This window comes from Chaetura pelagica, unplaced genomic scaffold, assembly GCF_000747805.2.
Source record: "Chaetura pelagica isolate M959 unplaced genomic scaffold, ChaPel_1.0 scaffold344, whole genome shotgun sequence".
Taxonomy (NCBI): domain Eukaryota; kingdom Metazoa; phylum Chordata; class Aves; order Apodiformes; family Apodidae; genus Chaetura; species Chaetura pelagica.
This window is the reverse complement of record NW_009953098.1, coordinates 638,827-650,713: the sequence shown is the minus strand read 5'-3', so window position 1 is coordinate 650,713 and position 11,887 is coordinate 638,827. Positions and strand designations below refer to the sequence as shown.

Sequence of the window (11,887 nt, the reverse complement as noted above, 5' to 3'; positions counted from 1 at the left end):
AAGCTGTGGAAATGGCTGGGTGGGGAACCGTGAACACAGCCAGCCCAGCTCCCCTGGTGCCTGCTTACCCCACAGTGTGCTCCTCTGAGTACCTCATGCCTTGTTCCCTCCCTGTGCTGGAGGTCCCTAGCATAGCTTGCTGCTAGCCTTGGCTCTGCTCAGTGTCACCCAGCCCCAGCCAGGTTAGGGGCTGGGATGTGGTGCAGGTACCAGGCTCCTCTGTCACCTCACTGGGGCCTCCTTGGGTTGGAGGAGCCTTTCCTGCACCTCTGAGCAGGGAAAACTTGTTTTCAAAGGAAAAAGCTTGTTCAAAGGAAGTGAAACAAAACCAGGAGACTTACAGAGAGCCCTTGTTCCAGTGAGTCTGTGTTCACAATAATGGGAGCAGGGTTGGCCTGTGAGGAGACAAAAGCGGGACGTCACGGAGCTGAGCGAGGAACCCTTTGCAAGGCACTGCCTCTGCCCTGCCCGTGTGGCACAGGCAGAAGAGGGCAATTCAGGAAGAGCTCTGTTCTTGTCCCTCCTCCAGGTTTCAGAGCCCTGGGACAGGAGCAGGGCCATAGAGGGCTCTGGGAACCAGTCCTGCCCTCAGGCCTGCTGTGTCCCCAGCACCCCATGGCCTTGGCTACTGGGAAGACTGGAAATTTTCCCAGCCTCGGGCCAGAATCCCACCAGCACCAACATTTACTTGAAATCCACGTTACTGAGGGGTCGGGAAACAGAAGGAGCAGTGAACACAGCCCTTCTGAGGGAGGGATGTGTTGCCAGCAAACCAGCCCGGAGGCCTCCCCACACCTTTCAGCAGCTGCTGCTGCCCCTGCTAAGCACAGGAGAGGTGCCCTGGGAGAGGTGGCAGCATTTGGTCCCTCACCCTCACTACCCCCGGGGTAACCACCCTGCTGGGCTCACCCCCACCGCGTACCCAACTCGCCCACGGCAGGAGGGAGCCCCGAGGGCGAGCTGGGGCAGAAAGAAGGGCCGAGGCCCCGCGGGGCCGTTCCCGGGAGCGGAGCGCGGGGCCGGTCCCGCCGCCCCGGAGCTGTCCAGCCCCGCAACCTCCTGAAGGCGCCGCGCCCCGCCGGGCAGCCCCCCGGCCGGTCTCTGAGCGGAGGAGTGAGGGAGAAACGGCAAAGAAAGCGAGGATTTAAGAGACATGGCAAGGCAGCTGCGGGGGGTGCCAGATCCTGGCAGGTCGGGGGTGAGCGGGGACTCACGTCACCCTTCCGAGGCTCGTGCGGAGCAAAAAGAGGCAGAGCGAGACAGGGAAACGCAAAGAGATGTGAACTGCAAGGGGAGGTGAATCCTCTGCCTTAGGGCACCAGAAATATCAGAGTCAGGGGCAGGAGCAAGCAAGTCAAGGTGTTGGGTAGTGCAGCAATTAACAGGAACCACCGTCTGTCCAGCAAACTCGGTGGTTGGACTGCACAGCCCGATGTGAGCCTGTGATTGTTTCTGTAGGAGCAGGCTACCCCCTCACTGCCCTCCTCTGGGTTAGTACTCCCCTGAAAGAGACCAACCTCCTCACATAAACCAGCACTGGCAGTCCCCACCATCTCCTGATTTACTTGATGGTGTTTTTTTACTTTCCACTCTCCTCATCTCATAGATGGGAGAGTTGGGCATCGACAGGATTGTCGTTTAAATCTTGCCCTGAAAGGTTCTGCTCTCATATGGATGGAGCAGGAGGTAGTTAATTGGATTTATTCAGATGCTTTCTGATCTTTCCTGCAGCTGTAACTATTGGTTACAAAACCATAGTTTTTATGGCAATTAATTCTCTAGCTCAGGCAAATATGACCACTTCCAAGCACTCCTGCCAAACCCCTCCTACACACATAAGAGAATCACAATTTTCAGGTCCAATGTCTTGGGATCTCCATGGCCCAGAAGCAATGTTAAACTGGGAATATCCCCTCTCTGGCAGTACACAGTCCTGATATTTAATCCAGATAATTTGCGAGATAGCATATATTAAACCTGGCACTGGTTTTTATTACTCCCCAGTGCAATTCTAGGAAGGGAATCCACATTCCAAGGCAAAAATAAGAAGCACTTTTACTGCCAGCAATTAACAAACGGTGGAAGTTTGAACCTTGATGTGCCAGAGGCCAGCTCTCATTAGATGAGTTTCCAGGAAGGATGCAGAAGAGGCATCCTAAGTGAATGTAGCCTGTCATGTGCCCCATGATTTATGACACGAGTTCAACTCCACAAATGATGCTTTGGATCTCTCCCAGGGAGAAGTGCTCTGTATGCTAATATTACAGGGGCTTTTGCAGGTCCAGCCTGAGTCTTCCTTCCACTGAGCCCCACTGCAGTCTCTTTGTTGAATTACTAATAGCCCACAAATCACACATCACATTGCCTCGCTCACACAGTGCTGGGCCCTAAGGACATATTTTGTCTAGCATGCTCCCTGCGCACTGAGCATCCTTCGCAGCCATTCCACACTAGTGATTTTTACATCTCAAAATACTGCTAGGAGCACAATTTCCCACTCGGGCTCCAGATGGGACCCAGGAGATGCTGAATGTGAGTGGCTGCTTAAAACAAAAGTCACACATGGTCAGGAGGAATTCAGACCAGGAAATCCCTGCTTACCTCCTGTGGCTGGCTATGCTAGCTATCACAAGAAAGGTGTCTGGACATTAGCTCTGACTTCCAGTTGCAAATATCCCAACATTTGGACCTTGCCTGTTTTACTGCAGAGTCAGACAAGACCTAAGACTCAGAAATAAACAAGAGGGTCTGAAAATGAAAAGCTTCTGCCTCCCTGTCAGGCAGGCACATGTACCAAGCCCTCTGCTAGCTGGAGGAGGAGAAACAACGTCATCATTTTTTTGCTGGGCAGCAAGAACATGCTGGTGAATTAACCATGCCCTCAATTCTATAGGGAACAGTAAGTAATTTATGCCCTAAGGAGCAGGGGGTTGCTGCATGCGGGGAGGAGAGGGAACAGGGTTGTGCATTCAGGTCATATTCAATAGGGGCTGTCAGATCTCTTCCATCTAAACCGCTTCATCACACTATTATTATTTACCAAGTCCTGTTTGTGCTTGCGGGGTTTACAAATGGAAAGAGAAGAGGTCTGAGCCCTGCATTGCTCACCCCATGGCAGCAGGACCACCAAGCCTCAGAATATCTAGCCCTGAACTCTCCTCATGAAGCAGAGGCACAGGGGGCTGCTCAGATCCTTGGGCTCAGGGGCTGGAGGCTGCAGGGAAGGACCCTGGGGAGTGAGGGGGGTCATGGCACAGATGCAGGGAGATTGATCTAGGCACAAAGCCAATGAGGCAGAGGACAGCTGTTGGGAAAATCTGGGCAGCAACAGGAGTTGAAGGGAACAGTGCTGAAGGGGGATGAGGTTTGAAGGTCAGGATTCGAGAGCTCTCTGGTCTCACGAGGGCTGAGAGAAGCAGAGCCTTGTGTTCACTTATGTCAAGGCACCAACACTCCAGCACTACCGGACAGTCTCGGTGGCAGCCACAGCCCAGGTGCTAACAGAGGGAGTAGCAACCAGCCCTGTGCAGCCCCCAGCAAAGGACAGGCTCCCTAGAGAGGTCCCAGGAGAGCCCAGAGCCAGTCTGGGGGCAGCTCCTTCCATGGCTAAAGGCACAAGGAGGCTGTGGGTCTGCATGCAGGGCAGGAAGGATGTCTTCTCCCTGAGAGCCTGCAGCCTCTCCCAGACTGTAGCATGTTCAGGGAGTAGCAAGCCAGCTGGCAGTGCTCAGACACACCTCTGGGGATGGATGCAGCCTTTCAGAATCACCTTCAGACATCATCTCTGGGCAGTCACCTGAGAGGGACCACTGCTGTTGGGGCTGAATTTCTGATGGGTGACTGGCCTTGGCAGCCCAGGGCCACTAACAGAGTCACCTGGGGGCAGCCAAGCTCCTATCCAGAAGTATCACTCCTTCACCCCTGTTTCTATTGCTGTCATCTGCTGGTGCAAAGGTAGGAATTGCAAAACAAGACAATTTTTCAAAACTTCCATCCAAAATAAAAGACCATTTCCCCACAGACTGCTCTCGGGACTGGAGCATGGGAGCCAAGCAGGGAGATTCTGAATGGAAAATTCAAGACACCGTCTCCAGAGCTGAAATCCCAAAGTTTTTCAACAGCTTCACATCCTCCACAGAACCAGCACAGGAACCAGCCCACTGAGGTCAGGAATTACGTACCTCCTCCAAAGCAAATGCACTGCAGACATCCCAGGCTAATTGCAACTGGATTGTGCCCACATATAAACCCATTTCCATCTTAACCAGCAACAGGACTCAAACAGGAGCCTCTAGAGCTGACAAATACCAAGCCTAACATACAGAGCTGGTCTCCACAGTAGGCTGGTGTGCCCCATGCATCACACACTGTGGGATGTGCAGGACAGGGTGACTATTTGTGACACTGAGCTAGTGCATGAGAACTAAAGTACTAACTTCATTCCTTTATTTCTGCAACTTTCCTGGATGGGATGCGGGTGAAGTCAATCTGCCTTTAAATATCCTTTGCTTCATACCATTTGAGGTATAACAGTAAAAGTCAAAAGGAAATGGCTAAGAGATAAGAGAAATTCAGTCTCCACATCCTTTTGAAAGCTCCCAGGGGCTGAAGTCAAGTAGGGAGATGCCCAACAGAAGCATCTAAACAGAGTGGACACACTGGGCCATTTGCAGCCTTGCTCCATCTGCTTTTATTCTTTCCTTTTTGAAGGGTGTTAAAAGCATGGAGAAAGCTGTGCATTTACAGCTAGGAAAGCAGCTGCTCTGTGGCAGGAGCTCACAGTGCTGGGCTCTAGCCGTGAACACACAGGTACCAGCTGGGGGATGCCGAGGAGCCGTGCGATGCTGCGGCGGCAGCGGGATGGGCTGTGGGATGCCTGGGCAACAACAGGCTCCCGCTGCTGGGGGGGAACATGGAGCTAATGAGTTCATTTCTCAGGAGTGAGGCCAGGCCCTGCCCAGGCAGTGCACACAGCAAGGCAGTGCTCACCACCACTCACCCTGATAAGCACCGACACGCTCATCTGCTTCATGCCAGAGTTCCCTGCCCTTAGCACAGACACTGGTTTTCCCAACACTGGGACTGCCTCCTGCAACAGCCCAGAGCCCAACACGTAGCTGCCAAAAGCATCACCTCCCGAAGCACCTGAGATGACACAGCTCCTTGACCTGTGCTCAGTTCTGAGGTTGAGGCAGGACAGCAACCACTCCCGAGGCTCCCCATGCCTGAGGTGAGGAAGAGGATGAATCCCAGCTCTGCCCCTGCCTGGCGAGCAGGTGTACGGAGCAGAGAGGTGCTGGCCCCACCCTCCAGGCTGCTCTGAGCCCCCCCATGATGCCTGCATGCCTATAGAACCCCTCAGCTTTCACAGAATCATCACAGAATCATTCTGGTTGGAAAAGACCTCTAAGATCATCGAGTCCTATCACCTGGCTGTGCCCAGGGAAGCCACCTCACAGACCTCCTGTTCAAAAATGATGCACAGCACATCCCTTCCTGGCCTGAAGCCTGGCTCCTAGATAGCCCATGAGATGTAGGGCTTTTCCTACATCTCAATACCAAATCCATGTTTTGGCCTTCCTATCCCTTCCCTACTCACTGGGAGAGATACCACACTGCTGGCAGAGGCCGGTGCCCTTCTCACAGCTCCCTGTGTTCACCCCTTTTTGGCTTCAAGGGCTCTTTATACAGCAGCCAGAGCCAAGGGTGCTTGGGAGCATTGGAGGGCTGCAGAGCTCTAAGGGAGAGCTGCATGCCTCAGGGCTCCCACAGGATGGGATGCAGAACAGGAGCAAAAGAAAATGGAGGCTGGAAACTTCTGGAGAATGAAGAATTTCAAGGCCAGAGATGAGTCTCCCTTCTCTTTAAACAGGCTGGACAAAATAACTCTTTTTGCATTTTTTCTAAGCCACTGCAAAAGCAACCTGACATCACCTGGGCAGGTGGAAGGCACACACCACCCAACAGTGTGCTTATACAAAGGGGAGAGACAGGCTGAGCTTGACCCCTGTGCTCTCCTTCAGCAGAGATCAGGCATAAGCAGCAGATAAAATCATCCTGGGGGTGACTATGGAGCTTGACCTGCTGGGTGGGTCCTGGCTGGTCAGGCACTGGCTGCAGCCTGTGCCCAGTGCTCAGCTCCCAGCCAGCTTGGTGGCCCGTGGGTGAGAACAGCTCTTCTTTTGAGGCTGCCTCTGGGAGATACCAGAGCTGGGACCATTTTGGCAGAGTCAGCAGGTTGAGGGGCTGAGGCAGCAGAGCCCCTGCCCCGCAGCTGCTCCTCGGCACCGGCTCAAAGTGCTGCAGCCACCCGGAAACGGGGAGCGCGGGACTTGAAAGGTCCCTGGTCACAAGGAACTTTGGCAAAGCTGCTAAAGTGCCCAAAGTGTAACAAGCAGCTACTGAGGGTTTAACCTTTGTTTTGGTGCCTTATTTTATTTTTTTTTTTTAAGAGAAAGCTTAAATAGGAACTGGAAAAAGCCTTCAGTGAGTGGAGAGGGAAGAAAGCTTCCCCAGACAGAAGCTCTGTGGAGTCTAAGTTTCCATTTAGAAACCATTAAGGCCAGCATGTTCATACTTCAAAGTTAGACATTCTGTTCCAGGCTCAGCCCGCTAAAATAAGTGACCCAATTTGCAGAGGTGCTGAGCTCCAGTGGCTTCCCTTTCCCCTGCCAGTACCAAATAAAATTGACTCAATTCCTTTTCTCACAGGAAGAGCTGTTATAATCTGAAAGACTCACATGCTTCTTTCCTACCTCTCAGTCAAATACATATTTGTACAGGGAAAAAAAGAGTGAATAAGGGATAGTGTGATAATAAAGATTTCTTTGGTTCCCAGGATTCAAATATCCTATTTTCTTCAGTAGGTTCCAGTGCACATCTAGTTACAAAGTGTTAAGAAACATGCTTCTGTGGGACAAAAGCAAAACAAGATTCATCAACAGAGCCTCAAACTAAATTTTGGTTAATACAAAGGTGACAAGAGGGCATTTAGGGCCTGGTACAGGGTGCTCTGAAGCACCATGTGCCCCCCAAAATAATTACACCCCCGAGCAGTCCTTCAGTGAGACACAACTAAATGAGCTTCTGTGCAGACTAAGCTGTGAACTTTGTTTCAAAATCAGGTATTCTGAACTTGTTAAATGCTGTATTAGAAGCTTTCATCTCCAAGTCCCTGTATGTTCATAGAATATTGCTGGATTTGCAACGAGGGCCCTTGAGGGATCCCTGTATCATCTCATCCTTGCATGTGTTACAACTTACTGCTAGCATTAGCACAGCCCATTGCACCTGAAGTGCTGGCATGACCTTTCAGCAAGGGTTCTGCCCACTCCCAAAAGGCAGCTGCCAGGCTAAGCCAGAGATGTACTGTCCCTCCCACCAGTGCACAGGGTTTGGGATGGCAGGTAGAGCCCCAGCACTCCAACCACACTGAGGTCCTCATGCAGACCAGTGCTGGACTTACTTTCCCCTGGACCCAGAGACCACAGTGCCCTAGGAGAGCATCCTGCACAGGGCTGTGCATTAGGGGCACCCAGCACATAGCCACGGCTGCAGCTGATTATGGCCTGATTAGTCTTAATGACTTCCTCTCTCTAAATGAGCATCCGCAGCTAAAGAAGGAGTGGAAGCTCCTCTCCTCCATCACAAGACACAATGTACTGGGGAGCTTACCCAAACAAGGCAGCTCTCTAGGGATGGTGACTGCTGCTTCTTCACTTCCACCTCCCACCTCACCCATAGTACCTGGATGGGACCCCTGGAATGGCTGTCCTCTGTGTTTCCCTCTCATGCAACCCCCTGGGGGATCCTACTCCCCTGAGTACAGCCTGAAGCCAGCTGGAGGGTCCCTACCAAATCCCTGACATTGGTCAGGACCAGGCTCAGGCAGGTCCCAGCCACACAAAACCCAAAACCATGGGGAAAGAGCCAGGTGGAAAGCGTAGCCATGGACGCATGGGGTGCAACCCTCTGGCAGCGGTGAAGGCAGGTGCTGCCACAGCAGAGGCTGAAGGTCTTCCTGTCACCCCTAGGTTCTTCATGAGGAGCCATCTCTTCCACATTAACTACATCCCTGCTGAAACCTGCCTGTGCTTGGCCCTGGCTGCCTCACCCTTGCCCTCTCCTCCTGCAGCAACATGGCAGGGTCACATCTTCCCATTTTTAGTGGGTACTTTCTTCTTCTTTCACGTGTTGTGCATAGGAGGTCTCTCCCACCTATGTGGCTTCAGACACTGCCTTTACAGAAGCAGTTACATCTGTACTACAGCCAGTTTGGACACCAGGTTCCAGCACCTCTCCTTGTGTTGCCCCCAAGGTCCCTCAAGCAGCTCGACATGCCAAAACCAGCAGCTGGGTGGGGGTCCTGGGCCACGGTCAGCACATGTGTGTGGGCTGGCAGGCAGTAGTTGGTAACCTGGCTGGAGAGGTGCTAAACTCAGGCCTTCAACTCCCCTCTGTGATTTCACTGTCATCCATGACCATTTTGATGAGAAGTATCAAAAGGGTCAACAAGCACAAGTGTACAGCCCCTGTCTGAGGAACTCAGATGCTCAAGTCTTACATTTGCATCAAGAAATCAAGGAGACAAATGTCCTCAGCTGTCCCCTCCTGTATAAGCTTGATGTTCATCCCACAGGATGCTCACCAGGCAGCTGGATGTTAAGGCATAAGCCTCCTCAGGAGACACACAAGGAGAGGGAATGACTTTATAAAGCATTAGCTGGGGTTTGGTTCCAGCGGGGTGTCAGGAAAGGAAGGTCAAGACCATCAGAATATTGGCTGCTTCCCAGGTCTGTGGGGCAAGGGGCTGAGTGCAGAAGCAAGGCTGGGTTTAGGGAAGGAGAGCAGCTCAGTGCCTGGTTATAGCAACTCAACTGGGTGATGATGGCAGGAGCACCAGACGGAGATGCCCGAGAAACAAGCTGAGAGGTGAAATCAGATGGAGGGAGATATATTAGGAACAGACACGCAGATTTACACATCATGAGTGAGGAGGTGACAAATAGGTCTGTGGGATGGGACTCAAACTCTCACAATGAGGGAGTGGAGTGTGATGAGGAGTGTTGGAGGGGGAAGACCCTCCCGGGACTCCCACTGGTGGGAGAACATGCTGGAAGAGATGCTAGAGGTGGTTGGGAGACCAGCAGGACCGACCACAGAACAGAGGCCGAGCAGATAGACAGGGTCAGGGACAAACACCACATTCAGTGTTGGAGCCAGACATGAAGGGCAAGTTTCACTACAGTTGTATCTACATTTAGGTTGCCAAAAATACCTTTCACAGATTGGCTGTCTTTAATTAAAAGGATGTCTCCTGTGCTGCTGGCACGATGCAGAGCTCATCCTGCCACGCGGGGCTCCGCGTGGATGCTCTGCAGGGGAGGCTTTCCCACGGGGCAGCTCCTCTCTGCCTGCATCCTCCCAGGCCCTGCCAGCACGGGACAGGCAAGGCAGCTGTGCTTCCCCCAAATGCCCCTCCACAGCACAGACACGGAGCAAAACTTCACCCCTTTCCTGTTTTGGCTTTCCTTCCCTCCAAACACAGAGAACGCCTTCCTCCTCTCTCCTCCTCCACCTTGCAGTGCAAAGATTTTAGCTAATTTCTTCTATGAATAGCACAGGAGTAGCCATAGCAACATCACCCTGCCAACCTCACCACCTCCACTGCCTCTGTGTCCCCAGCACCCTGTTCCTCTCACCCTCCTTCACACCTCCCCAGGCAACATCTGGGGCTTCAGCCATTTCCCACGAAGCAACCTGCTTTTGGCTTCCAGCCTGCACCCTCCGTGCTCTCCCTCCTTCCTTTCAGTCATCCCTGTTCATTGCTCAGCAAGCCAACCTGGACCCTCACAGCTCTCCTAAGGCCACTCAAGCCCACTGTGGTCTGGACATCTGCAGGTGGTCATGGACTCATTGCAACGCTTCTCTACACCCCTCCAACTTGTCGTCCCCCCCCCCAACTCTTCAAAAGGGACAAACGGGCTGCAGGAACTGGGGACAGCAGGACATTGCATTTCTGGCCAAGCAGGGCCAGCAAACCTGGGGCAGCCCAGGGGGCAGAGGGTACTTCTCAACCAGATGCTGGGGAACTGCACTGCCCCAGAACCCTTCCCCAGCCATGAGAGGAGGTGCCCATGCCCCAAACACTCCAAATGCACATAAAAACAGTGGTGAGACCCTCAGGAGCCTCATGGGGGGCCACCCTCTGTTCACCATGCCCAGCACTGGGGACCTTGGGGCGAACTGAGCAGCAGAGCTAGACCTTCTCTGCAGGAGGGAAAAGTGGCAGCTGCTGCCAGACCCTCAGCACAGGGAGCTGTGCTGGAGAAGGGGCTCAGGCATGGCTGGGCAGCTCAGCGCTCCTCTCTTGAGAGCCTGTGGGCATCACTGTGCAGGGGAGAGAAGGGGTTTGAGCACTTCAGTCCTCTACTGCTGCACATCAGGGATGCTTCCCTGGATCATGCTGCCATTCCTCCCCCAAAGCTGGGAGTCCTCCCCTCACCCCAGTCTGGCAGGGGAGGACTGAAATGCCCCACCAGCAAGCGAGGGGTGATGAGCAGGGTGCCGGGCCAGCTGGAGAGATAGTGATAGGAACAATGGAGGACAGCAATGACAGCAAGCGAGGGACCAGGGACTAATGAACAGGGGACATGGATATAAGAGGGAGAAGAAACAGAAGAGATCTCAGAGGGGAGAAGAATAGCAAAGCAAAAAGAAATGAGAAACCCAGAGCTTGGAGATGTCCTTCCTCTCTACAGTCAGGATGAAGGGTTTTCAGTTACTGGCACTGCCTGAGCAATCTAATTTGTGTTCTAGAGAAGAGGCAGAAGGAGGGAACCAACAGGGCACTGGAGGTGGAAGGAGGTGTGGGCTGATGTTGGGACTGTTGTCTCCATCGGGCAGCACGTGTGGGCACATCTCCCACGCCGTGGAGCTGCGCACGGGGCCTGCGAGCGCGCGTGATGTCAGAGAACATGCAGCGCCACACGCAGCCCGGCGCGGCCCCGGTGCCCGCGCTGCCAGGCAAGCGGGCGGTGCTCCCGCTCCTCAGGGTGCCCAAAGGAGCCAGGGCAGACAAAAAGGCTGAAATGAGAGGAGGTGAAGTTCCCAGGAGGTGAAGAGATCCCTGCTTTCCTAGCAAAGCCTCCTGGCCTGTGCAACCCTTCCCAGTTCTGCTTCTGGAAGTGCTTCCAGGGGCGCGGCCCCGGTGCCCGCGCTGCCAGGCAAGCGGGCGGTGCTCCCGCTCCTCAGGGTGCCCAAAGGAGCCAGGGCAGACAAAAAGGCTGAAATGAGAGGAGGTGAAGTTCCCAGGAGGTGAAGAGATCCCTGCTTTCCTAGCAAAGCCTCCTGGCCTGTGCAACCCTTCCCAGTTCTGCTTCTGGAAGTGCTTCCAGGGACAGGGAGTTCATTTAGAGGGGAAGCCCTAAGAAATGGCAGCCCTGCCACTAGCTGAGGCTCTTGAGGATGTGAAGGCTGCCTCCTCAGCTCCTGCAAAGGCCAGCTTCACATCTGCAGCATCCACCCAAATCTACCCAGAGCCCAACATCTCCCAGCCTCACAGAGCCAAACCCATCTGCCTGGGCACAAGCCATGCCCCACCTGGTTCCATTTCACCGCCATTCGTCCCTCTGTTCCTCACTGCACTAGGAAGAACGTGGGATTCCTGATGGCTCAGGCACTTTGCACCCTCAGATCAGAAGGGGAGCATTGCTGAGGTATTTGCTACAAAGCTTTACTCATTGCATGCATTTGCTACACACCAGGGAGCAATCCTGCCTGCTCTCATCCAGGCAGTGCACATACCACACGTCATATTCTACATGCAGACCCCTCCAGCCTCACGTAGCCTCACACGCTGGCATCCTCTGTCACTTGCAATGCCTCA

At 53.6% G+C, this 11,887-nt stretch overlaps 1 protein-coding gene across 1 annotated transcript in view; it reads right to left on the bottom strand.

Moving 5' to 3' along the window:
• Positions 1-11,622, bottom strand: part of DLG3 (discs, large homolog 3 (Drosophila)) — a 48,881-nt gene extending 37,259 nt beyond the window's left edge. Inside the window, exon 1 of the mRNA XM_009997174.1 lies at positions 11,602-11,622. Coding sequence (XP_009995476.1) covers positions 11,602-11,622 — 21 coding nt within the window. The remainder of the gene's footprint in view (positions 1-11,601) is intronic.
• Positions 11,623-11,887: the final 265 nt, after the last annotated feature.